Source organism: Eleutherodactylus coqui, chromosome 4 (genome assembly GCF_035609145.1).
Source record: "Eleutherodactylus coqui strain aEleCoq1 chromosome 4, aEleCoq1.hap1, whole genome shotgun sequence".
Lineage (NCBI taxonomy): Eukaryota > Metazoa > Chordata > Amphibia > Anura > Eleutherodactylidae > Eleutherodactylus > Eleutherodactylus coqui.
The window spans coordinates 300,104,986-300,132,284 of NC_089840.1; the positions used below are offsets into that span (position 1 = coordinate 300,104,986).

The following is a 27,299-nucleotide window of genomic DNA, read 5'->3' on the forward strand; positions in this document are numbered from 1 at the left end:
TGGACAGTTCCCTTGCTTAAACTAAGCCTTCTTCAGTATTTCCTAGTTACCTAGTTCCTGCCTCCTGGTCCTGAACCCGCCTTTGTTCCCGATTGCACTTCCTATATAAGCCTAGCCCTGCTACTCCTTCAGTGCATGATTATTAAGTTCCTGGCTTGTAATCAAGCTCTATTGTTGTCTGCTCCTCTGCTACTACAACCGTGACCACCTGCTAATGACCCGGCTTCCACTTGACTACGCTTCCTGCCTCATCCTCTGTACTGAAACCATGACCACCTGCTAATGACTCGGCTTCCTGCAGACTACTCCCCAGTCTGGCTCGGTTATTACACCTGGGTTCCAATCCAGTGCCGGTAAGACTTTACATAGAGTGACCGTTGGGCTCTTGGTCACCTCTCTTATTGAGGTCCTTCTTCCTCTTAGTTTGGTTAGTTGGCGGCTCTATGAAGAGTCCTGCTTGTTCTTCCATGTAAGTATTATGGGGGCCACTGGGCTCTTGGTCTCCTCTCTTACAAGACTCTTCTGCCCCTTAGTTTGGTTAGTTGGCGGCTCTATGAAGAGTCCTGGTTGTTCTTTCATGTAAGTATTATGGGAGCTGCTGGTCTCTTGGTCTCCTCTCTTACCAAGGTCCTTCTACTCCTTAGTTTGGGGGTCAGTAGCTCTAGGAAGATAGGAAGAGTCTTGGTTGTTCTTCCATGTAAGTATTATGGGGGACACTGGGCTCTTGGTCTCCTCTCTTACAAGACCCTTCTGCCCCTTAGTTTGGGGGTCGGCGGCTCTAGGAGGAGTCCGGGTTGTTCTTCCATGTAAGTATTATGGGAGCTGCTGGGCTCTTGGTCTCCTCTCTTACCAAGGTCCTTCTGCCCCTTAGTTTGGTGGGTCGGCGGCTCTAGGAGGAGTCCGGGTTGTTCTTCCATGTAAGTATTATGGGAGCTGCTGGTCTCTTGGTCACTTCTCTAACCAAGGCCTTCTCCTCCTTAGTTTGGGGGTTGGCAGCTCTAGGTAGATAGGAAGAGTCGTGGTTGTTCTTCCATGTAAGTATTATGGGGTCCGCTGGGCTCTTGGTCTCGTCTCTTACAAGACCCTTCTCCTCCTTAGTTTGAGGGTCAGCGGCTCTAGGGAGAGTCCTGGTTGTTCTTCCATGTAAGTATTATGGGGGCCGCTGGGCTCTTGGGAGCTTTCAGTGCAGCAGAAATGTTTTGTAGCTTCTCCAGATCTGAGCCTCCATACAATCCTGTCTCTGAGCTCTACAGGCAGCTCTCTTCTATTCATGGCTTGGTTTTGGCTCTAATATGCATTATGAGTGGTGAGACTTTATAGGGACGTGGCGGGTGTTTTATGTCCAATGAGTTGAATTTACTACAGGTGACTCCAATCAAGGTGTAGAAACTCCTCAGGGGTGATCAAGATAAATAGGAGACCCTAAAGCTAAATGACAAGTGTCCTACCAAAGGGTGTGAATACTTCTGTTAATAAAAAATGTTAAGGCCCTTTTAGACACAATGATTATCGCTCAAAAATCGCTCAAAGCGAGTGATACTCGTTGTGGGTAGCTGCACTGACATCGTACAGTTTTCGTTCTCCCGTTGCCAATCGTTGTCTGTCAGCGTGATGACGATGAGCCTTATCAGGGATTCACAGCAGGATACAGTTGATACTATTGTTTCATCTGATGACAGGTATGAAGAACAGAGCAGTCCAGTTGCCGTCACCTTACCCCGCTCGGAGCGCTCGGTTGTATAACAGCTGGGTGCTCCGTGCTGAAAACAGCTGGATGCAGAAGACAAGCGGGGCCAACCCGCATGTCTTCTGCATCCTCTGCTCAGAATGCTTCGCTGTATAACAACTGGGCACACCGAGCTGAGAACAGCTGGATGCAGAAGGCAAGTGGGGACACCCCGGTTGTCTTCTGCATCCTCCACTGAGAGCGCTCGGCTGTATGACAGCCGGGCACTCCCAGCGGGGAACAGCTAGATACAAAAAAAACAAGCGGCCCCCCGCTTGTTATCTGCATCCTCCGTTGGGAGCACTCGGCTGTATGACAGCCGGGCGCTCCCATTGGGAAACAGCTGGATGCAGAGAACAAGCAGCCCCCTGCTTGTTCTCTGCATCCTCCAGAGTACAAGGTTTTCACTCAACGTTTGAGCGATCGTCTTGCGATGTAAATGACACAACGAATAACGCTCAAAAGTCGCTCAAAAGACATCTTTTGAGTGATAATCGTTGTGTCTAAATGGGCCTTTCGTTTTTCATTATTAAAAATCTGCACAACGATGTCTTCTGTTGTCACTTTGTCATCATGGGGCATTGAGTGCAGAATGATGGGGAACACAGGGACACAATGTAACAAAGTGTAAAAGAGAGAAGACGTTCTGAATGCAGCGCACTTAGAGATGAGCGAACACGTTCGGCCCCGCCCCTTTTTCACCCGAACACCGAACTTTGCGAACACTTCAGTGTTCGGGCGAAAAAGTTCGGAGGCCGCCGTGGCAGCGCGGGGGGGTGCAGCGGGGAGTGGGGGGGAGAAGGAGAGAGAGAGGGCTCCCCCCTGTTCCCCGCTACTGCCGCCCGCGCCGCCGCGCATCTCCCCGCCCCCCGGCGGCACCCGGACCTTTACGCGCGAACACTGCAGTGTTCGGCAAAGCCGGTGTCCGGGTGCGGATGTGTCCGTAACGGACACGTTCGCTCATCTCTAAGCGCACTCACTTCTAGTGACCGGTCCGTTCCTGAAGCTTATGTTGAAGCAGGAAAAATGGGCGAGCGCAAGGATCTGAGTGCCTATAACAGCAAGCGGTGATGTGTAGAGGAGCGGTCAGAGCCTCTCCAGCGCATGAAGCCTTGTTGGCTCCCCCACAGTATGTGATGGGCAGAACTGCCACCTTCTGATGACACCACTGAGCTGTCAGGGAATAAGTCAGCACTTCCCAAATGGAAATCCACAGGTGCACGTAAAACCGCGGCCGCGACTAAACTATGCAAGCAGAAACACGTGCAGCGGCACTAAATACATTTTTTATCAGAAAAAAACATAAATCTAATGTATATTAACCACATAAAAAATGCAAAGTTCTTGGTATATAATTAGATCAAAGTATATTGGCCCCTCCCCCAACATCCAGGTGACCGGGATTGGTGTTAAGACCCATCCAAAAACACGGTCACCTGGATGTTGGTCAGCTGGACATTGGGGGATGGGCCAATATACTTTGATCAAATTATAAACTAAGAACTTTTATAATGTAGCTCATATATATATATATACATTACAGTTCTGTATTCTTCTGATAAAACATGTATTTGAGGGCTGTTGCTGTGCGTTACCGCTAAACGCTGTCACTGTATCCTTACCTCTCAATATCTGTATGTTCTCTCAGGCTGGAATTAAGTCCTGCCCAGGAATGCCAGCAAATTTTCCTTTTTTATGCAAATGTTGATAAGCCACACCCATTTTACAGGATAATCACACAAAGAAAGTGGGCAGCTGTGAAGCATTCTGTAACTACAGCTGCATTCGGTAGTCTTCAGTGGTCTGAATCACCCATTGTGTGTTTATTAAAGGAGAACTCTAAAGGTGCATTTAGACACAAAGATGATCGCTTAAAAGATGGTTTTTGAGAAATAATTTTGCATAATGTACTAATTGGTACTAATGCCTATTAGTACCAATTAGTAGCCTGTGAGCCGCCAGGAGCTGAATTTATTCAGAGGACCGCCCGCTGTTCTCTGAATACATTCTCTTTTTCCTGCCGCGCTGATTACAGCTGAGACACTGTAATCAGCGCTCCCCGGGCAGAGCACAGCGTGCGGTCCATCTTATCAGCTGTTCTGCAGAATAACGGATTTCAAGCCAAACTGAAATCCATTGTTTGGCAGAAAACTGAAAGATGGGCATATTTACACGCAACGATTATCGCTCAAAAGACGGTTTTTAAGCAGTAATCGTTGTGTCTACATGGGCCTTAAGTTACAACATTGCAGCCGCCTGTAGCTCTCCTCATCCTCCTTTTCAGAAACCTCCTTAGTCAGTAGAAAATCGATCAAATGTAAATGAATCAAAATAGACCTGAAGGGAGGGGGATGCAGATACATTTTCTCCGTTTCTGTGAGTCTACATGCTGTGAGAGAGGAGGAAGAGCTGCAGCAGGGAGATATTTTGTTGGTTCAGAGCACAAAGCACAGCTTTGACATCCCACCATCCTCCACTCTAGCAGCCAAAGAAGGGGAAAAACAGAAGCCCTGGATTCAGCACTGGCTGGACCCAAAAGGTGCTGAGTGCTGCTCATTGACTATAATGGGTTCCATCTGGCTCCCTGGCACTTTCCTGGACAAAATAGATAACATGCTGTACTATTTTGCCCTGACTGCTAAGCTGAATCTGGGTGCAGATGTGAACAGAGCCTTAGTTTTATACCAACTGCCTTCTGAGGAAGCGGTAGGTCATTAGACAACTTTCCCAAGGAGTGAAGCCTTCATAACCAGAGCCATAGCTACAGCAATCTTCCACCTGCTGTGAGGATTAGGTTTGCTGCCCAAGCCCTGTGTCTAGGCACCCTGATCAAGGCTGAATGACGTATTAGTGTTCCCTATGGCACATGAGCCACCATCCCCAGCTGTGTCCTCCATCATGTAGGATTCGGCAGAGGTAACTAGAAGAACCAGCATTCGCACATTGTGGTACATGCAGCTTATGGCGCCACACTTCCATTGTGTGCAAGTGGCAGGTGAAAGTTAAACTTTTAATTACTTACAACAAGACAGTAGATGTGCAGCTTCCTCCTCCTCCTCCTTCTTCTTTATTTTCGGTTAAGTAGACAACACAAAGGTGTCAATCAAACCGTGCAGAAAAGTTCTTGTAGGAGCTCTCATCTGCCGCCACCGCCACGCTCTGCTTTGTGCCGAGCTCCTCGAGTACCTTATGTTTGAAAAGAACCCTTATTAGTTTTTTTTTTCCTTCCCAGCATAAAAGAAAAAGCAATAGAGATCTTGGAGGAAGACGAGAGGAGCCCCCAGGGCTCTTGTACGCTGTGCGTAATCTAATCAAATAGCTCATCCATTATACTCACATAATCAGGCGCCGGCTTCAGACGGGACACGTTTCCTTTTTTTTCCTCTTCTTTCATATTTGACACCTGAAGAATTTTCCAAGTGTGTGGGCAAAATCCGCAAGAAGTACTGTAGACATTTCTACAATAGGTCAACAGTCAACTTTTCCAATAAAACCCTTCCGTCGCTGTCATCAATCACTTCTCTCAGAGTTTCTCAGTATTTTGTATGAAGAAGCCATCTCCCGTAGTAGAGAGTTGGGAGGGGTACCGCTTCTACTAGTAGAGAGCGCCTAGTAGACGTGAGGAGACTGCTAGGGCCACAGAATGCTCTTCTGGGAAATTTGGCATCCAAATAGGAGATTGTAGAGAGGCTGCCTTCCAATAAGTGGCGCTGCAGAGGCATTGTATCTCAGCCCGGGATTCTTGCATAAGTGGAGAATATGAAAGGTCTGAAGGCGGTCAAGAAGGGTGTCCTCTTCCCAATCATTGTGGGGTTTTTTTGTAAACTTCATAAAAATTGATTGTAAGAATGTTGCCATCCAGTAGGTGGTGCTGCGGGGCTGCGGTTTCCATCTCTATGTTTGAAATTCAAAGGAGAGATAACAGACATCATAAAACTGCCACATTCCTTGGCTCGGTGGACTGATTAGGTATTAATCTCTTTTCTCAGGTTGTTTAGTGTTATTTTAAGTCTTGAATGTCTCAAATTTATATGTGTGAACATTTATTTAGATCAAGTGTGTGGGGGGGGGGGGGGGGGGTCATCCCTGCATTTGTGTTATAACTGTGCCCCACCCAGACCAGTTTCATTAGCCTGATAAAGGTCCATAAGAGAACCACCGAAACCTTGCTGTAACATCATGTATGTTTGTAGCCATTACAAGGTCTCATATCTACAAGATTACTCAGTTTCCCCCCACTGAGAACAATCACACTTCGCTCTACTGGTGACATCGGACCAAATCTTTTTTTAGATTTTGCATTGGGGTGCAAGAGTTTCAAGTTACAGTTTTGGGTCCACCAATGTTCCTCATGCTCTGTAGGAGGGTAAATGTCCAGCTATGGACCCTCCAGTACTACATGTTCGCCCGATGAGCCAGTCTCTCCCCAGTGACTTCCTGGCATTGTGCTGCACTCGTTACTTTATATCAGGTTCTCTATGATTATGTTACGCTGTCAGCTATTAGATTATTTGTATCACTTGCTATACTCTTAGCATGAAACTGGACCTCGTCTTCAAAATCCAAGGATATTGGATGTCACCAAGGTTTCACTGGCCGTCTTCCTATCGGTCGTGGGACGCCATATTTTGCTATTAAACCATTTACTTGCATAGCGGGTTTATTATTGTGTCTTGGTTCTTGCTCTAGGCTTAGTTTTGATGAAGGGAGATCCTGGAGTAAATATACCTTCACCTCCAATCCTCTCTTTGTGGATGGTGTTTTGGGAGAACCAGGGGAAGAGACGCTGATCATGACGTAAGTTTATAGAAGACTTTACCTAGGATTGCTGTTTTAACTGTTGTGATTGTTTTTCATTTTAAACAACTTCCCAAGGGGCGGCCCTGTCGGCGGCAGTCACAATGGAGGCAGTCACAATGGAGGCAGTCACAATGGAGGCAGTCACAATGGAGGCAGTCACAATGGAGACAGTCACAATGGAGGCAGTCACAATGGAGGCAGTCACAATGGAGGCAGTCACAATGGAGGCGCACACATCCTTTATGTATTGTCCATATAGTCTGTGAGCAATGGATGAATGGGCCCTAAAGTATTCATAAAGCATAAGAACAAATGGAATATAGCCCCACCCACAAAGATAATGGGATGGCAGGGGAGCTGCATACAGTCTAATCTGTATAGGGGTACGATCATGTCCTATTTAGGCTTCCAGTAGTACAACAGGGCTATCATTAACTAAACCAGCTTCTAATGATAATGATATAGCTCTGCTAATAATATCCCAGTCTATACAGCAAAGCTGACAAACGAACTGCAACGACCCGAAATGCCAGATGAAAAATAAAGGGGGGCATTTACTTAGAGCAGCATTTTCAATGTTGGCCTAAGCAAAGAGCACCCTGCAGTGATGAGCACCAGACTAGACTGTGATATCCGGCCCGACCCTAAGCGGATGTCCTATCAAAGCCGAACTACTAAATACGGCCGCTCCCTTGAAGCGGTCAGTCTTATGACAACAATTCTTCTTTGTCCCCTGACATATTCCATGCAGGAATACCCAAAAGAGACAACTTCCCAAGAGAGGAGGAGCACATGTATCAGCTGCGTGCAGCCCCCTATTGGTGTTCGCTGGTACCACATGCATTATAAGGGGCTCATTGTGGCAGGAGGTTCCCTTTAAGGAGAGAGATGATATAAGTAAAGTGTGTGCCTTATACTTCTTGGATCTGTTTCGATCCCTCTATGTCTTGTCGCTCGTTCCTCACACCCCGTCACCTTATGCTTATCGCTTGTGTTGTAGATACGCTTCTAGAAATATCGGTCCATCTTTATTCGTATTGCATATTTCGGTTTCCCTTCCGCAGAGTCTTCGGGCACTTTGGTCACCGGTCGGAGTGGCAGCTTGTGAAGGTGGACTACAAGTCGATTTTTGACAGACGTTGCAATCCTGAAGACTATCTTCCGTGGCAGCTTCATAGTCAGGTATGGTGGAGGGGTGAGAGATGCACTGCGGCTCTGGCCACTGGTGGGGAAGAGGGGGGCTCTACTCCACATCGGTGTTATGGATGGCAGGGGGGGCGGGGGTGTTATACATTTTGGGCATTGGGGTCCAGAATCTCGGTTACACCTCTGCTTTGTGCTATATTGTACACACAGACATCACAAAGGCAGCTTTCAGCTTTTAAGAGGCTGACTTTTGGTTTAAACAACGGAAAATAGGAAACTGTGTACTTCAGACTATTTCAAGTATTTGTCCAGTGGGGGAAAGATAACCCAAAAGGGTGTGGGGCATTAAAACAACATATACTCACCAAAGTCACGAGTGCTCCATCCACCTCCTCTCTAGCGCCCTCTATCTGCTTCTGGGTAGTGCAGTCAAATGTCATGTAAGTGCCCCAGCTCTGAGGCCACACTGATTTGCTGCAGTACTCATGCACTCCATGGCCGCACTACCTGGAAGCAGATGGAGGGGACTCGAGAGGAAAGGATACAGGGACCGGGGAGTACAAGTTAGGCGGAAATTCCATGGCGGGATTTCCGCCCCTGGACGCCTGCATAGGATTGCATTATAGCACGCAATCCTATGCAGATGGCCGCGGTTTGGCCGCGAGAAATCACGCCCAGCAAACAAATCGCACCATGCTCTAATTCTGAGCCCCGCACAGAAACGTATCTCACCGGCCGCGGGCCGGAAAGAGCCGGAGCTGCGGGAGCGGGTGAGTCCGCGGTGCTCTCTGCAGGCGCTCGGGTCGGTTCCAGCTGTGAGAATTCTCGTAGCCGGATCCGACCCGGCCGTCTGCAGGCGGCCTTATTAGTTTGTCGTTTTAATGCTGCTGTCCACTCTTTTGTCTGGTTTTTCCCCTACTAGATAACCCTTTTACAACATCTCTGATGGCCCAAGGCTGTAGATGAGTTAACGAGGTTGTTCAGTTGTATCCTCAGAATAATAGATTGGTGGGGGGGTCTTTCACCTGGGACCCCTGCCAATCAGCTGTTCAACGGGCGCTGAACTCCTACACTGAGCTGGCTTTTTTATATAGTAATCCGCCCCATGTAACTTTATAACATGCATATCTTCCACCGATTAACCGTTCTCTTGGCGGCGCATCACATGACCGGTGACGTCACTCCATCAGTGGTGCCCCGTCTATGGATGGCGAGGGCCAGCAGCTGGTAGTCTATACCCTGTATATGGGAAGGCCCTGGTGACGTCACTCCATCAGTGGTGCCCCGTCTATATGGGAAGGTCCTGGTGACGTCACTCCATCAGTGGTGCCCCGTCTACAGATGGCGAAGGCCAGCAGCGGGTAGTCTATACTCTGTATATGGGAAGGCCCTGGTGACGTCACTCCATCAGTGGTGCCCCATCTATATGGGAAGGCCCTGGTGACGTCACTCCATCAGTGGTGCCCCATCTACGGATGGCGAGGGCCAGCATCTGGTAGTCTATACTCTGTATATGGGAAGGCCCTGGTGACGTCACTCCATCAGTGGTGCCCCATCTATATGGGAAGGCCCTGGTGACGTCACTCCATCAGTGGTGCCCCATCTACGGATGGCGAGGGCCAGCAGCTGGTAGTCTATACTCTGTATATGGGAAGGCCCTGGTGACGTCACTCCATCAGTGGTGCCCCGTCTATATGGGAAGGTCCTGGTGACGTCACTCCATCAGTGGTGCCCCATCTATATGGGAAGGCCCTGGTGACGTCACTCCATCAGTGGTGCCCCATCTACGGATGGCGAGGGCCAGCATCTGGTAGTCTATACTCTGTATATGGGAAGGCCCTGGTGACGTCACTCCATCAGTGGTGCCCCATCTATATGGGAAGGCCCTGGTGACGTCACTCCATCAGTGGTGCCCCATCTACGGATGGCGAGGGCCAGCAGCTGGTAGTCTATACTCTGTATATGGGAAGGCCCTGGTGACGTCACTCCATCAGTGGTGCCCCGTCTATATGGGAAGGTCCTGGTGACGTCACTCCATCAGTGGTGCCCCATCTATATGGGAAGGTCCTGGTGACATCTCCATTCGGGCCATACATATTGGCTGCAGGCTGCAACCACAAAGTGCACCGGAGGCCGGGAGCAGCGGTGCCGGGCAGCCGCTGATTAGGAGTGAAGTACTGATGTAGTGTTTTCAGGCACCCCCTATTTGTCTTACTAGTCAGACAACCCCTTTAAGGAAGTGGTTGGTCTTGTGCTGTGGGGCCTCATTGACTGCGAACTCTAATATTGGTGGAGTTTGTAGTGCGATTCTTCCTTGCTTCGGCGCGGCTCCAGTTCATCATTATAATAGTATAATTATCATCTATTCTCTCTGCTCGCCCACTTTAATATACATGCATTAGCACCGCCGCAGTCTTCACCAATCCTCCCGGGAGGCAAACGTGTCGCTCAGAGAACAAAATCCGGGGAATAAAGCAAATGTATCATTATGAGAAATAGCAGCCTGCGGGGGAAACTCTCCGAGGAGGCGGGAGATTAGAATAACACGATTAGAGACGTAGCGAGGGGCTTCGTCTGCGGTTATGGGGTGAGCGACGGATCCTGCGGGACTGGAGCTTACCCCATAAGGGGGAGCTCAGGAGGTCTGCTGCAGGTATGTAGGGAGGGGGAGCTCAGGAGGTCTGCTGCAGGTATGTAGTGGGGGAAGCTCAGGAGGTCTGCTGCAGGTATGTAGTGGGGGGGGGAGCTCAGGAGGTCTGCTGCAGGTATGTAGTGGGGGGGAGCTCAGGAGGTCTGCTGCAGGTATGTAGGGATGGGGAGCTCAGGAGGTCTGCTGCAGGTATGTAGTGGGGGGGGAGCTCAGGAGGTCTGCTGCAGGTATGTAGTGGGGGGGAGCTCAGGAGGTCTGCTGCAGGTATGTAGGGATGGGGAGCTCAGGAGGTCTGCTGCAGGTAACTGCGGCGCCCCATGCATCATGTGGTCTATAGAGGTAGGTATGTTGGGTAACGCAGAATGACACTGTACAACCCCCACCCCACCCAAAAGGTGCTATGGCATCTTTTAAATTTCACTTCACTTAAAAGTTTTGAAAACTTTTTTTGTAAATTATATGGTACAATTAAAATATGTGACTCGTCCCACAAAAAACAAGCCCTCACAGGGCCACGACGATGGAAGGCAAGGATGAAATAATGAACATGGAAAAAATGAAAGGTCTCTGGTCCTGAAGGGGTTAAAAAAACTTCCACACTTGGGCAGGTCGAGTGCGACTGTTAACCGGAAAGTTGGGAAGAAACCACTGTAGAAATCTGATAACCTCTCCCACTATCAGCAGCTCAGTGGGGGTCCAACTCCTGGCATGTGGCATTAGTGGGGGTCCGACTCCTGGCATATGGCATCAGTGGGGGTCCGACTCCTGGCATATGGCATCACCGCCAATCAGTTGACCGAAGGGTCTGTGCTGCTCCACCTTCATTTCTTCATCAGGCACAGCCCCATTTGTTTTTTAGTGGCTGTGTCTGGTATTAGCATGCATCAGATCAGTGAGGGAGGAGTCGGACGCCCACCAATATTATATTGATGACCTACTAAAGAGCAGCTATCAATATTAAAGCCCTGTACAACCCCTTTAAGTGTTTGTCCACCTCTGGTGCCTCTTAGCTACTTCCCAACAGATGCTTGTGTGTGTTGAATGACTGGTAATACAGAAGTATTGCCGGACTGCGGGTCAAGGTTCAAATAAAAGTCCCCCCTGTAAACAAAAATGTTCAAATCAATTAAAGGGGGTTTGTAGCTCTTACCGCCACCCGGCACCTTGACTGACCAGCTTTTTGTTGCGCCAACTGTCACCCTGTACAGAGTAGGAGGCCGTTAGCTCCATACATTGGGTGGTGGTCCGGCTTACTGCAGACCCCTGGACATTGTACGAAGCTATGTGCTTCCTACTCCGCACAGGGCGTTATTCAGGGTGGTGTAGAGCGGCTGGGGCTTTGGTGCTTTCCTCATGGTCCACTATGCAGTATCCAGTAGTCATGACTGCTCCTCTATAGCAAACCATGAGAATTGATCTATAGTCATACTGTCCGATGAGGAGGTCTGCGAACATCGAAACGCGTTACCTGCTGGTTGAAAATAACGCATGTGCTCTTTTAATCAACACGATCGGCTCCGCTCTCCGTCCCAGTCAGCAGTTGCCAACAGTTTGTGCCGCAGCTCTTCTACTCCACCTTTAATTCCACTATCCAACAGTGACTTTACTTCTGGTTGTTTAGTGTACCCGGCCGCCAGCGCCTTCTCCACATCGGTCTTATAGCGTCTTCTACAACAGCACATTAGTATGTCAGGTCATGGATTTCCCCTCAAGGGTGTTCTGCTCAGATCTCGCCTTTTCCCCTTACTGTATACTATATAGAGTGGGACTGCTGGATTAGCGAAAGGCTGATCGACTGGGGTTCCAGACAGTAGACCCCCACCAATTGGCTATTGAGGATCCAGCCAATGGTAATGCTCAGTGAACCCCATTTTGGATCACATTTAGCTGATTTTGATTTATCGAGACCCTGAATCTTGGCTGGTTTGTCTCAGCTAAAAAAATGAAGGAAAAACAAGAAGAAAAAAGAGGAAGGAAAAGTAAGAACCTTGAAAAGGAAGGAGGAGGAAAAAGAAAGAAAGAAGAAAAAAGTAAGGAATGAAGAGGAAAAAGGAGGAAGAAGAGTGAAAAGGGAATAAGAAAGAAAAAGAAGAAGAGGGAGAAGAAAAAAGGAGGAAAATTAAGAAAGAGAAGGAAAAGGAAGGAGGACATAAAAAAGACGAGGATAAGCAAAAAGAAGGATAGAGAATGAGAAAAAGGAAGAAAAGGAGGAAGGAAAATGAGAGGAGAATAGAGGAAGAAGAAAAAAGAAGGAAGAAGAAGAGGAAAAGGAACCTTTACCATTACCAGAACCATCAGAACGGCTGACAGAACCCCCGAGGAGTCATACGAGCCGAGGCTGCAGGACTTTCTTGGGGCAATCTTCATTCATTTTTATCCTCCAGAATTTCAGCCCAGAGTTATGACCGCCCTGCGCCGCTTCTCATCTTACCGCAGATTATAAAATCCAGCACACACCGGCTTTTTACCTTCTTCCTCATATAATTTTATGTCCCGGGATTGTAACCAACATCCAGACACCCGAATGAGCATTTTATATGACTCTTATAAAAGCTGTAACCAGAGTAAAATAACAAAGAGCACAACAATTATTTTAGTGTCGGAATAATTAAATAACACAAACATGTTAGCCTGTCCATGAAGGGCAGTCATTGGTAGGTCATTGGTAGGTCATCGGTAGGTCATTGGTAGGTCATTGGTAGGTCATCGGTAGGTCATTGGTAGGTCATCGGTAGGCCATCGGTAGGTCATCGTTAGATCATTGGTACATCATCGGTAAATCATCGATAGATCAATGGTAGATCGCCAGTAAACCAGTATATCATCACTATATCCTCAGTAGGTCATCAGTAGATCATTAGAAGGTCATTAGTAGATCAATAGTACATCAGTGAAAAACACTTGGGTATACTAATAGATCATAGACTGAACATGAGCCAACAGTGTGATGCAGCAGCCAAAAAGGAAAACACAATTCTGGGATGTATTAAGGGATGCATAGAGTCTAGATCACGTGAGGTCATTATCACCCTCTACTCTTCCTTAGTCAGACCTCATCTGGAATACTGGGTCCAGTTCTGGGCAGCCCAATTTATAATAGACAGAGACAAACTGGAGCAAGTTCAGAGAAGAGTTACCAAGATGGTGAGCGGTCTGCAAATCATGTCCTGTGAGGAACGGTTAAAGGATCTGGGAATGTTTAGCAGAAGAGAAGGCTGAGAGGAGACTTAATAGCTGTCTACAAATATCTGAAGGGCTGTCGCAGTGCAGAGGGATCAGCCCTATTCTCATCTGCACAAGGAAAGACTAGAAGCAATGGGATGAAACTGAGAGGGAGGAGACACAGATTAGATATTAGACTGTGAGGGGGATCAATGAGTGGAACAGGTTGCCACAGGAGGTCGGAAGTTCTCCTTCAATGGAAGTCTTCAGAGGCCAGATAGACATCTGACTGGGATGATTTAGTGATCCTGCACTGAGCAGGGGGTCGGACCTGATGACCCTGGAGGTCCCTTCCAACTCTACCATTCTATAATTTTACATCGGTGGTATATCATTGGTAGATCGTCAGTAGATCATTGATAGGTCATCGGTATATTGTTGGTAGATCATTGGTAAATTATCAGTAGGTCGTCAGTAGATCGCGGAGCGATAATTGGTAGGTCATCGGTAGATTATTGATAGGTCAATGGTAGGTCATTGGTAATCATTGGTAGATTTTCGGTAAATCGTCAGTCGATCATTGGTAGGTCATTGGTAATCATTGGTAGGTTGTCGATAAATCATCGGTCGATCATTGGTAGGTCATCGGTAATCATTGGTAGGTCAATGCTAAATCGCTGATCAATCATTGGTAGGTCATCGGTAAATCATCGGTCGATCATTGGTAGGTTGACGGTAAATCATCGGTCGATCATTGGTAGGTCATCGGTAATCATTGGTAGGTCATCAGTAAATCATCGGTCGATCATTGGTAGGTCGTTGTTAATCATTGGTAGGTCATCGGTAATCATCGGTAGGTTGATGGTAAATCGCTGATCGTTCATTGGTAGATCATCGGTAATCATTGGTAGGTCATCAGTAAATCATCGGTCGATCATTGGTAGGTCGTTGTTAATCATTGGTAGGTCATCGGTAATCATTGGTAGGCTGACTGTAAATCATCGGTCGATCATTGGTAGGTCATCGGTAATCATCGGTAGGTTGATGGTAAATCGCTGATCGTTCATTGGTAGGTCATCGGTAATCATTGATAGGCTGACTGTAAATCATTGGTTGATCATTGGTAAGTCATCGGTAATGATTGGTAGGTCATCGGTAATCATGGGTAGGTTGATGGTAAATCGCTGATCGTTCATTGGTAGGTCATCGGCAGGTAAATTGGATTGCCTTTTGAATATCTTTGGCTTATTAGTGTTTGCAAGTCAGTCAAAAAGTCCAAAAAGTTAGCTTCCTCCCCACCGCAGCTGATTGATGGCGTTTCCCGCTGTGACTTCTGGCGGCCCAACATTCCTGCTGATTATTGTATATTGTAACTCTTCATGGAAGCCGGGAGAAGATTATCTTTTTTCCCCCGTGTCCTATTTTTGCCTTGTGTTCACTCTTGCAATCGCTGACATGAACATCCTGAAGAGGAGCAGGTCTTGTCAGCGTTTGATTGCGAGTTGTCAGCTGCCAGAGGCTAGCGTCAGAGCGGATATTGTAGCGGCTGGCATTGATGGATCGGAGCGGCGGCGCCCAAATAACAAACTGGATTCATCTCACATTTTGAAGATTTTTTAATAGGAAGCTTTTACATGTAAATGGCAGCGGGCGCACGGGGGCCGCCGAGCCGCTCCTCTTGTTAACCTCAACCACTTGCAAAAAAGTTAAAAGTTATTTACCGTTTTTTTAAAAGTGTGCCGATATTTGAGCCGCCATTTGCTTTCCATACCGTCAGGAGCCGTAAATCAGTCCGGCACAAAGATCACCGTCATCTCAAAGACAAATTCCTGCTGGAAAGGACGAGCAGAAAATATGAGCCGGGTGGCAATTTAGATCCTGCTAAGAATTATCGCCCTGAGCTGAAGTCCATTATTGCGTGGCTGGTAAAACGGTGAACTATTGCGCGGCGCTCACTGGCTGCCCGCGTGATTTACTGTAAATATATACACAAAGCCGCTTCCAAGGCCGCAATAACTCAGGTTCTATCTGATTAACTCGTCTAATGAATGTGTGAGCGTAAAGACAAGGACATCGCGTGTCCATCAGACCGGCTGCCGATGCTCAGGCTGGACGAGTTTACAGGCAACCGTCTGGATGGGTCAGCACACCGACCAGAAGAGTTAAAGAGGAACGGTCACCTCTCACCAACTGTCTGGATGAGTCAGCACACCGACTAGAAGAGTTAAAGAGGAACGCTCACCTCTCAACAACTGTCTGGATGGGTCAGCACACCGACCAGAAGAGTTAAAGAGGAACGGTCACCTCTCAACAACTGTCTGGATGAGTCAGCACACCGACCAGAAGAGTTAAAGAGGAACGGTCACCTCTCACCAACTGTCTGGATGGGTCAGCACACCGACCAGAAGAGTTAGAGAGGAACGGTCACCTCTCACCAACTGTCTGGATGGGTCAGCACACCGACCAGAAGAGTTAAAGAGGAACGGTCACCTCTCACCAACTGTCTGGAAGGGTCAGCACACCGACCAGAAGAGTTAAAGAGGAACGGTCACCTCTCACCAACTGTCTGGATGAGTCAGCACACCGACCAGAAGAGTTAAAGAGGAACGCTCACCTCTCACCAATTGTCTGGATGAGTCAGCACACCGACCAGAAGAGTTAAAGAGGAACGGTCACCTCTCACCAACTGTCTGGAAGGGTCGGCACACTGACCAGACGAGTTAATGAGGAGCGGTCACCTCTCACCAACTGTCTGGATGAGTCAGCACACTGACAAGAAGAGTTAAAGAGGAACGGTCACCTCTCACCAACTGTCTGGAAGGGTCAGCACACTGACCAGAAGAGTTAAAGAGGAACGCTCACCTCTCAACAACTGTCTGGATGAGTCAGCACACTGGCCAGAAGAGTTAAAGAGGAACGCTCACCTCTCACCAACTGTCTGGAAGGGTCGGCACACTGACCAGACGAGTTAATGAGGAGCGGTCACCTCTCACCAACTGTCTGGATGAGTCAGCACACTGACAAGAAGAGTTAAAGAGGAACGGTCACCTCTCACCAACTGTCTGGAAGGGTCAGCACACTGACCAGAAGAGTTAAAGAGGAACGCTCACCTCTCAACAACTGTCTGGATGAGTCAGCACACTGGCCAGAAGAGTTAAAGAGGAACGCTCACCTCTCACCAACTGTCTGGAAGGGTCGGCACACTGACCAGACGAGTTAATGAGGAGCGGTCACCTCTCACCAACTGTCTGGATGAGTCAGCACACTGACAAGAAGAGTTAAAGAGGAACGGTCACCTCTCACCAACTGTCTGGAAGGGTCAGCACACTGACCAGAAGAGTTAAAGAGGAACGCTCACCTCTCAACAACTGTCTGGATGAGTCAGCACACTGGCCAGAAGAGTTAAAGAGGAACGCTCACCTCTCACCAACTGTCTGGAAGGGTCGGCACACTGACCAGACGAGTTAATGAGGAGCGGTCACCGCTCATGATGTGTATGTTTTAGTAAATAATTGTATTCCCAATAAATTAACATTTCTAATAACTGTGTGTTGTGCCGTTCCTCTGCTAATCCTCCCGGAAATTTATGACTGGATTGACCACTGTATGTTGCCAGTTAGGGGTATTTCCATGCACAGTCTGGCATTGTCCAATCACTGCTGACTGTTGTGGAATGGCAACACCTAGTTGTCAATTTAGTCATACATTTCCAAGTGGAATAACAGAGGGACAGCATAATGCAGAGTTCTAAGGAAAGATGCCCCAAGATTGTTATTTTATGGTGAATTAAAGTATTTGTTACATTAGACACATGAGGGGAAGTGACCGAATCTCTTTACCTGAGAGTCCAGATGAAGCAAGCACCGCCCTCCAGACTCCTTAGAGACAGGACTCCTCCTAGTCCAGTGGAGTCACAGTGGCAAGGTAGTGTGTCATGTGACCCCTCACAGCCCTACAAAGAGGCCACAAGGGAGGGCCCCGCTGCAAGAGGACATTTCAGAGAAGGAATAGCGCCACCTAGTTGACTGTTATTATGGCAGCTGGAGAATGTACTGCAGCAGATCTGTCGGCTCCCCGATGGGTTTGTTTTGGTGATGCTTACATTGTAAACAAACACTTCCAGAGCTTTTTTTAAACTCTGTGTTGTGGCTCTGTTATTCTTCCTGGCATTCTAGTATTACCCTTCGCCTTGTCAATGAGGTGTGTAATTTTGGCACTGCCCAGACATTGCTGACTGTCAGACCATGCAGGGACATGTCCTATTGACAAAAGGAATGCTAGTACCAAGTTGTTCATGTACCTAAACATTTCCAAGATGAGTAACAGAGGAACAGGCCAATGCTAAGTTCTAAGAAAATTATTATGTCATGGGAAATGCCAGAGCAGCGGTGACTGGCACAGGACGCCGCGAAGGACCGGTCTGGGAAATCATTCTCTAGACCTTTGTTTCTTTAGTACCAAGGGTTGTGTAAGATTAGAAAACCACAAACAGCACCACACCTGTCCATAGGTCATGGCTGGTACTGCAGCTCAGCTATACTGTAAATGAGGCTTAGCTGCAATACCACACACAACCTGTGGACATATGTGGCGCTGTTTTAGGAAGGCAACCCCATCATCTGATGACATCACTGATTATGAGCAGCATGCGGGATATGTGGGATGTGTATCACTATGTGACTCCCAGGATGTGATTGGTAACATTGTATCTTCTCCATCAGGGAGAGGCCTGCATCATGGGAGCCAAGAGAACCTACATGAAAAGAAGATCAGAGAAGAAATGCATGCAGGGAAAGTACGCCGGGGCCATGTCCTCCGAGCCCTGTGTCTGCACTGAGGCTGATTTTGAGTGGTGAGTAGACCCGGGGGGTCATCGGCATAAGTATACACTAGTGCTGCACATACTGGGGACCCTCTCCATTTAGTATTATCCCCCTACACAAGTCTCATGCTTGCAGCTCCATCAGGTCCCCAACCAACCGGCGCCGTACACAACACATAACAGTACGATAACTGACTACTAGCAAACTGTGCCAGATATCAGCAGCAAATATTACCACATACTACTGCCATACAGTGCATAGATACTTGTACCATAGTACCATATAGTGCCCACATACTACTGCCATATAGTGCATAGATACTTGTACCATAATACCATATAGTGCCCACATACTACTGCCATATAGTGCATAGATACTTGTATCATAGTACCATATAGTGCCCACATACTACTGCCATATAGTGCATAGATACTTGTACCATAATACCATATAGTGCCCACATACTACTACACAACAGCAGTATAGATACTTGTACCATAGTACCATATAGTGCCCACATACTACTGCCATATAGTGCATAGATACTTGTATCATAGTACCATATAGTGCCCACATACTACTGCCATATAGTGCATAGATACTTGTATCATAGTACCATATAGTGCCCACATACTACTGCCATATAGTGCATAGATACTTGTACCATAATACCATATAGTGCCCACATACTACTGCCATATAGTGCATAGATACTTGTATCATAGTACCATATAGTGCCCACATACTACTGCCATATAGTGCATAGATACTTGTACCATAGTACCATATAGTGCCCACATACTACTGCCATATAGTGCATAGATACTTGTATCATAGTACCATATAGTGCCCACATACTACTGCCATATAGTGCATAGATACTTGTATCATAGTACCATATAGTGCCCACATACTACTGCCATATAGTGTATAGATACTTGTACCATAGTACCATATATTGCCCACATACTACTGCCATATAGTGCATAGATACTTGTACCATAATACCATATAGTGCCCACATACTACTGCCATACAGCAGTATAGATACTTGTACCATAGTACCATATAGTGCCCACATACTACTGCCATATAGTGCATAGATACTTGTACCATAGTACCATATAGTGCTCACATACTACTGCCATATAGTGCATAGATACTTGTACCATAATACCATATAGTGCTCACATACTACTGCCATACAGTGCATAGATACTTGTACTATAGTACCATATAGTGCCCACATACTACTGCCATACAGTGCATAGATACTTGTACCATAGTACCATATGGTGCCCACATACTACTACCATACAGTGCATAGCTACTTGTACCATAATACCATATAGTGCGCACATACTACTGCCATACAAGGCTTGGATACTTGTACCATGATACCATATAGTGCGCACATACTACTGCCATACAGTGCTTAGATACTTGTACCATGATACCATATAGTGCCCACATACTACTGCCATACAGTGCATAGATACTTGTACCATATAGTGCTCACATACTACTGCCATACAGCAGTATAGATACTTGTACCATAGTACCATATAGTGCTCACATACTACTGCCATACAGCAGTATAGATACTTGTATCATAGTACCATATAGTGCCCACATACTACTGCCATATAGTGCATAGATACTTGTACTATAGTACCATATAGTGCTCACATACTACTGCCATACAGTGCATAGATACTTGTACCATAATACCATATAGTGCCCACATACTACTGCCATATAGTGCATAGATACTTGTACCATAATACCATATAGTGCCCACATACTACTGCCATACAGTGCATAGATACTTGTACCATAATACCATATAGTGCCCACATACTACTGCCATATAGTGCATAGATACTTGTACCATAATACCATATAGTGCCCACATACTACTGCCATACAGTGCATAGATACTTGTACCATAATACCATATAGTGCCCACATACTACTGCCATATAGTGCATAGATACTTGTACCATAATACCATATAGTGCCCACATACTACTGCCATACAGTGCATAGATACGTGTACCATATTACCATATAGTGCACCACATACTATTGCCATACAGTGCATCGATACTTATACTATAGTATCATATAATGCCCACATACTACTGCCATACAGTGCATATATACTTGTACCATAGTACCCTATAGTGCTGACATACTACTGCCATGCAGTGCATAGATACTTTTACCACAATACCATAAAGTGCCCACATACTACTGCCATACAGTGCACAGATATGTGTACCATAATACCATATAGTGCCCACATACTACTGCCATTCAGTGCATAGATACTTTAACCATAGTACCATATAGTGCTCACATACTACTGCCATGCAGTGCATAGATAGTTTTACCATATTACCATATAATGCCCACATACTACTGCCATACAGCAGTATATATACTTGTACCATAGTACCATATAATGCCCACATACTACCGCCATACAGCAGTATATATACTTGTACCATAGTACCATGTAGAGCTAACATACTACTGCCATGCAGTGCATAGATACTTATACCACTAGTATACACTAGTGGGCATATAATATTGTCAATTTGCCTCTGAACCTATAGAATTATGTATACATACTACTGTCCTACAGAACCTATAGAATAGAGTCCACCTAATGCCATACTGTAGTGCTATGGAGTAGTGCACACATACTACTGCCATACAGCGCCTGTAAATTGTGTCCATATAATACTGCCATACAGTGCCTGCAGACTAGTGCCCATATAATATTTGCCACATACATTGTCTATAGAACTGTGCCCACACAATATCGCCACGCAGTACCTATAGAATGGTGCCAACATAACACTGCCATGCAGTGTCTGTGTATTAGTAGCACACTGAAACCTCGTAATCATGCCATGCAATATGCAGGCTACAGTGGCATGCAGTATGTGCATAAATTACCCACATGGTGGCGCTATACGGGGCTACATAACTAATAACGCCACAGCTGTACTGCCAGCGAGGAAGATACCAGTAGGGGGTGGCAGAGACTCTTAGAGAATCGCCTCTTGTCTACTCAGAACGACCGACCGCACTACTGACAAACTGCAGTGCTTTTATTGGCCTACTGGGGGCGCTGCAGAACACAGGAGCCCCCTGCATGATTCGGGAGTAGCATTAGGGGAGAGCTGTGGAGATGCTGGCGGTCTGTGTGATGGATGTCCTACCGTCTGTACAGAGAGATGAGTCTGGACTCTCAGCCCCATCCCTCAGACTAGTCAGCGACTCCTCGCCCGGCGCTGCGCCGTACATCTTCACACGACTGAGAGGGAGTTTAGAAGAAGAGCCTCAGTTCCACGAGTGCCGATAAATCCCGCAGTGACGTCGTGTCTGGAAATATCTTATTTCTCTCTGCTCCAATAAATCCGCGCTAAATCACGCTGCGGCGCGGAGATCCGGCAGACGGACGGCGGGTGTGTCGGCAAAGTGATGGACATCACGCCATTAATTACTGACGAGGAGAGTCTCACACTGAACACAACCATAGAAGCATGGGGGGGGGGGAGCTGCGCACCCTGGAGCCTCGGGGGCCCCGGAGGTCCCTCCTCCCAGTTCTATAAGCATTATAGTGGGGCCCCTGTTACGCATTGTGCCCTTGGGTTCAGCAGCCCTGGGGTGCAGGCAGTACAGATTTCTATAGACCTGAACCGTCCGTCAGGGAATGCAGTCCCCTCCATAAAGAACCTCTAATGAGAGGACATCAATGTTTTAGGAGTGGGGTCCAACGTATCGCCCCGAGGATCAGCTTGGCCCATTAGTAGAGCAGTAGATCGGCGCAGTAAATCATAAAGCGGATGCCGCACGCAGCGCCCCATCATTCAGCTGATCAGCGATGGTGCCAAGGGTGGGACTCACGGCGATCAAGTATTGGTGAGCCATCAATATGAAAGCATCCCCCGATCCGGGTGGGAAATGTGTCCCTGGACCAGAGGAGGGGTGTCAGAACCAGCAATTCTCGGGGGCCCCGTGCCCACACCACCGGTCCTGCCACCCGGGTTACAGGAGTGCGGCGTAGGGGAGCCCCGGTTCTTGTGATCTCCCCGGGCCGCTGTAAGACTGGTCGCCGCCGGGTTGCTAGGGAGGCAGCTGGTGCTTCTCTAGGCACTTGACTACCAGGCTGGCTTCCCTAGTAACTGTCTGTGCTGCAGACTGGGGGTGTGTCCCCAGCACCTCCCTGATTAGCCCTGCTGCTGTCAGGCTCCCCGCCCCAATCGGCTTCTGGGGCGGGAGCGCTGACAGCATTTAAAAAGGTGTGTTTTCCTTTCAGCCCTTGCCAGTGTTAGTTTGGTCTTCCAGCTGCACCCGCGTATTCTTTTGACTCCTGTTTGTGACCCCGGCTTTCCTGACCTCTGCTTTTGGACCTTGACTACGTTTTTGCCTGACCCCCCTGTACTGCGTACCCTCCTGTTGCCGACCCGGATTGTCTGACCATTCTACCGTTGTTTGTCTTCAGTGTCTGTTTGTCTTCCCGTGTCCCGCTTCCCTAGTGAGGGTAGGGACCGCCGCCCAGTTGTCGCCCTGGGGGTTAGCCCAGGGGGGCAAGTAGGCAGGGACAGGGGTTGCGGGATATCTCAGGGACCCCCATATCCCGGACACTGTCCTGACAAGGGGTGGATGGGGGGCATATCACCTGGGGCCCTTCTTCCTCCTCGTTCTTCCACTGATCCGCTTGTTCTTCAGACCTCTCTTCATTCTTCCAAGATGTCTATGGCGCCTCATAGTCCCTACAAGCTTTGCCCCATTATGAGCACCTTATATATGACCTTCTTGGGGCTGTATAGAGGGTGGTCCTCTTAGTACCCTAAAGCTTTACCCCATCACATAGGTGACCTTCTTGGGGCTGTATAGAGGGTGGTCCTCTTAGTACCCTAAAGCTTTACCCCGTCACATAGGTGACCTTCTTGGGGCTGTATAGAGGGTGGCCCTCTTAGTACCCTAAAGCTTTACCCCATCACATAGGTGACCTTCTTGGGGCTGTATAGAGGGTGGTCCTCTTAGTACCCTAAAGCTTTACCCCATCATATAGGTGACCTTCTTGGGGCTGTATAGAGGGTGGTCCTCTTAGTACTCTAAAGCTTTACCCCATCATACAGGTGACCTTCTTTCCCTAATATAGAGGGTGGCCCTCCTAGTGACTTCCTTGCGTTCTACCTCACTACAAGCACCTTATATATGACCTTCTTGGGCTCTGTAGTGGATGGTGCTCCTTCTGCCCTACTGTTATTATTGCCCTCATGTTCTGAAGACCTTATAGATGGTGGCCTGGCGTTCTACCCCATTCTAAGCACCTTACAGATGTCCTCCTTGGGACAATTATAGTGGGTGGTGATTCTAGTAGCTTTGTGTTCTTCCCCATTATGAGCACCTTATAGCTGACCTTCTTGGGGTAATGTAGTGGTGGCCCTCGTACTGCGCTCTTGTTCTGAACACTCTATAGAGTGGGGTTAAGTTGGGGCCCCCAAGATAAACTTTTGCACCCGGGCCGATGAGTCCTTAGCTCCTCCCCTGCGGTGCAGTACAGCGGTGGCCCTCATAGTGCCCTCAGGTTACCAGCGCCTTACAGATGACCTTCTTGGTGCAGTATAGCGGGTGCCCTGTCAGTGCCCTCGTGTTCTTCCCTATTATGACCACCTTATAAACAACCTTCTTCAGGTTCACCTTAAGATGAATCTTGTAAAGTATGAAGTGAGAAGCGAAGACACAACCTTAAAGGAAGATGAATGTTTCCCCATAATCGGCTTTCCTTCCGCTGTTTCTCTCTATCATCTGAAGTCTATCAAATCAATGGTGAATTAAAGGCATCCCGCGCCGCGCTTGCTGGTGTTGAATGTAATTTGAGAAATAAAATATTGTGTTGTGCTCCCTCCAGCAGTCTGCAGACAGTTACCAGTACAGCGCGCCGCCACAATGATATTATTGCGTCCCCGCGGGCGCCGCGCTACGGAGAGAGAGATCCTTGCTTTAGTAATTGGTCGATAAATGCTATTATGCAGACTGCGGTGGGAGGAACGCTCCGATTCACTCGGCCTCACAACTTCGAGGAACTCCAAAACTTTTCTGCAAGTTTAGCTAGAATTTCTAATTTCATGCGTAACTTAAAGAGCGTTTATAACGGGCGGTCATCAGCATAACGAGTAACGAGGAAGGTGTGAACGAGTGGAACTACCCCCGGAGCTCCAGGAGCCCGTATGTTATATTCTAATGGCGGTGGTGGCACGTGTAGGCCATGCGGAGGATACTGGAGGGTGCCACAGGGGCAACGGAAAAGAGAAGTTAGCATGAGAGCAATGGAGACACCAAGCGATGCTGCCCATGTGTCCCAGGGGTGCAGATACGCAGACAGGGGTGCAGAGCTGCAGCCAGGGGTGCAGATATGCAGACGGTTACATTACACAGGTCACATCCTGCATAGGAGTTCAGGCAGGTTCTGGGCACACACTGTATACTGGTAGAGACCCTGAGTGAGTGCCAGTCCATGGAAGAGGCAGATAGTGGGTGTCTGGCGCCCAGTCAGCAAGATCTAGACTAGGGCCTTGTGCCATATGAGCATCTTGCTTGCTGGCCTGCAGGATTTGGGCAGCTGCCTGCAGGCATTCTCCTGCTGCTCCGACCGCCAGGAAGTGGCGGTTGTCTCATCACGGCCCCCGCTTAGACAGTGCTGCCATAGCAATGCTTCTGCTGTCCTCTGCTGCCCCTTGCAGCAGTCTAGACCCTGTGGAGCTGCTGCAGTCACCGAGACACAAGGCCCACGCTGAGGAGCTGGCGAGGGTAGAGATGGCACTTGTCATGGTGGCTCTACCAGACTCCTCCCCGGAGGGACGCACGGAACCTCAGCCAAGGCACCGCTAGGTCAGCAGTTACCTGTATATGTGTGGCGGACTGAAGAAGTCGTCACGCGGGACTCAACTGTTCCTTCACACCGCTGACTAGCCGACGGTAGAAATAATACAGTCCACACACTGCAAACATTGAAAACGCAATCAGTGCAAACGGACAGCGGCTGGAAACTGGTTTGCAAGATACAGCTTTACACGCCAGTGCAGGAGAGACCGCTTAGAAGATGGTCAGGGAGGAGGACATGGGGTGGCACCGGGACTAAAGCGGCTCCCTGTATGACTCGGCTCCTGGACACACTCCGGGATACAGGATAACAGGAGGGGACACTACGCTCCGGGATACAGGATAACAGGAGGGGACACAACGCTCCGGGATACAGGATAACAGGAGGGGACACAACGCTCCGAGATACAGGATAACAGGAGGGGACACAACACTCCGGGATACAGGATAACAGGAGGGGACACAACGCTCCGAGATACAGGATAACAGGAGGGGACACAACGCTCCGGGATACAGGATAACAGGAGGGGACACAACGCTCCGGGATACAGGATGACAGGAGGGGACACAACACTCCGGGATGCAGGATAACAGGAGGGGACACAACGCTCCGGGATACAGGATAACAGGAGGGGACACAACGCTCCGGGATACAGGATAACAGGAGGGGACACAACGCTCCGGGATACAGGATAACAGGAGGGGACACAACGCTCCGGGATACAGGATAACAGGAGGGGACACAACGCTCCGGGATACAGGATGACAGGAGGGGACACAACGCTCCGGGATACAGGATAACAGGAGGGGACACAACGCTCCGAGATACAGGATAACAGGAGGGGACACAACGCTCCGGGATACAGGATAACAGGAGGGGACACAACGCTCCGGGATACAGGATGACAGGAGGGGACACAACGCTCCGGGATACAGGATGACAGGAGGGGACACAACGCTCCGGGATGCAGGATAACAGGAGGGGACACAACGCTCCGGGATACAGGATAACAGGAGGGGACACAACGCTCCGGGATACAGGATAACAGGAGGGGACACAACGCTCCGGGATACAGGATAACAGGAGGGGACACAACGCTCCGAGATACAGGATAACAGGAGGGGACACAACGCTCCGGGATACAGGATAACAGGAGGGGACACAACGCTCCGGGATACAGGATAACAGGAGGGGACACAACGCTCCGGGATACAGGATGACAGGAGGGGACACAACGCTCCGGGATACAGGATGACAGGAGGGGACACAACGCTCCGGGATGCAGGATAACAGGAGGGGACACAACGCTCCGGGATACAGGATAACAGGAGGGGACACAACGCTCCGGGATACAGGATAACAGGAGGGGACACAACGCTCCGGGATACAGGATAACAGGAGGGGACACAACGCTCCGGGATACAGGATAACAGGAGGGGACACAACACTCCGGGATGCAGGATAACAGGAGGGGACACAACGCTCCGGGATACAGGATGACAGGAGGGGACACAACACTCCGGGATACAGGATGACAGGAGGGGACACAACGCTCCGCAGACACTCAGGAATTAGTAGCTTAATTGCTGCACAGCAGACTCCTTCTCTTCTCTCACTCCTCAAAGGGGGTTCCTGGAATTGGGGACCTCAGGATCCCTCCCCTCAGCCTCCCCCATGCGGCCGGCACTCTCACTCCTCTCACAACTCTTTTGAGATGGAACTCTTTTAGAACTCTCTCAATGACTCATATTTATCTCATATAATCATCACGTGACAAGACCAACTTGTTACATATCCCAGACATATCCCAGCCACTCTCAGACGTTAACCTCTTACATGCTGCAGCTTTGCAATACACATACCTAATGACAGGACAATGTGCCCAGTGCATCCGCACTGAAGACACGACATGTATGACAGTGACGGAGGGGCCAGATATACATGCATGACAGTGACGGAGGGGCCAGATATACATGCATGACAGTGACGGAGGGGCCAGATATACATGCATGACAGTGACGGAGGGGCCAGATATACATGTTTCGGGCCACTGACTGCCCCCGGGAATCTGCCCACTCCGGGCCT

General features: G+C 48.5%; 1 protein-coding gene across 1 annotated transcript in view; it reads left to right on the forward strand.

Moving 5' to 3' along the window:
• SORCS1 (sortilin related VPS10 domain containing receptor 1) overlaps positions 1–27,299 on the forward strand; it is a 619,679-nt gene that overhangs the window by 509,223 nt on the left and 83,157 nt on the right. The window contains exons 14-16 of the mRNA XM_066601489.1: positions 6,416–6,523; positions 7,591–7,708; positions 18,206–18,336. Of these exons, the coding sequence (XP_066457586.1) occupies positions 6,416–6,523; positions 7,591–7,708; positions 18,206–18,336 (357 nt within the window). The remainder of the gene's footprint in view (positions 1–6,415; positions 6,524–7,590; positions 7,709–18,205; positions 18,337–27,299) is intronic.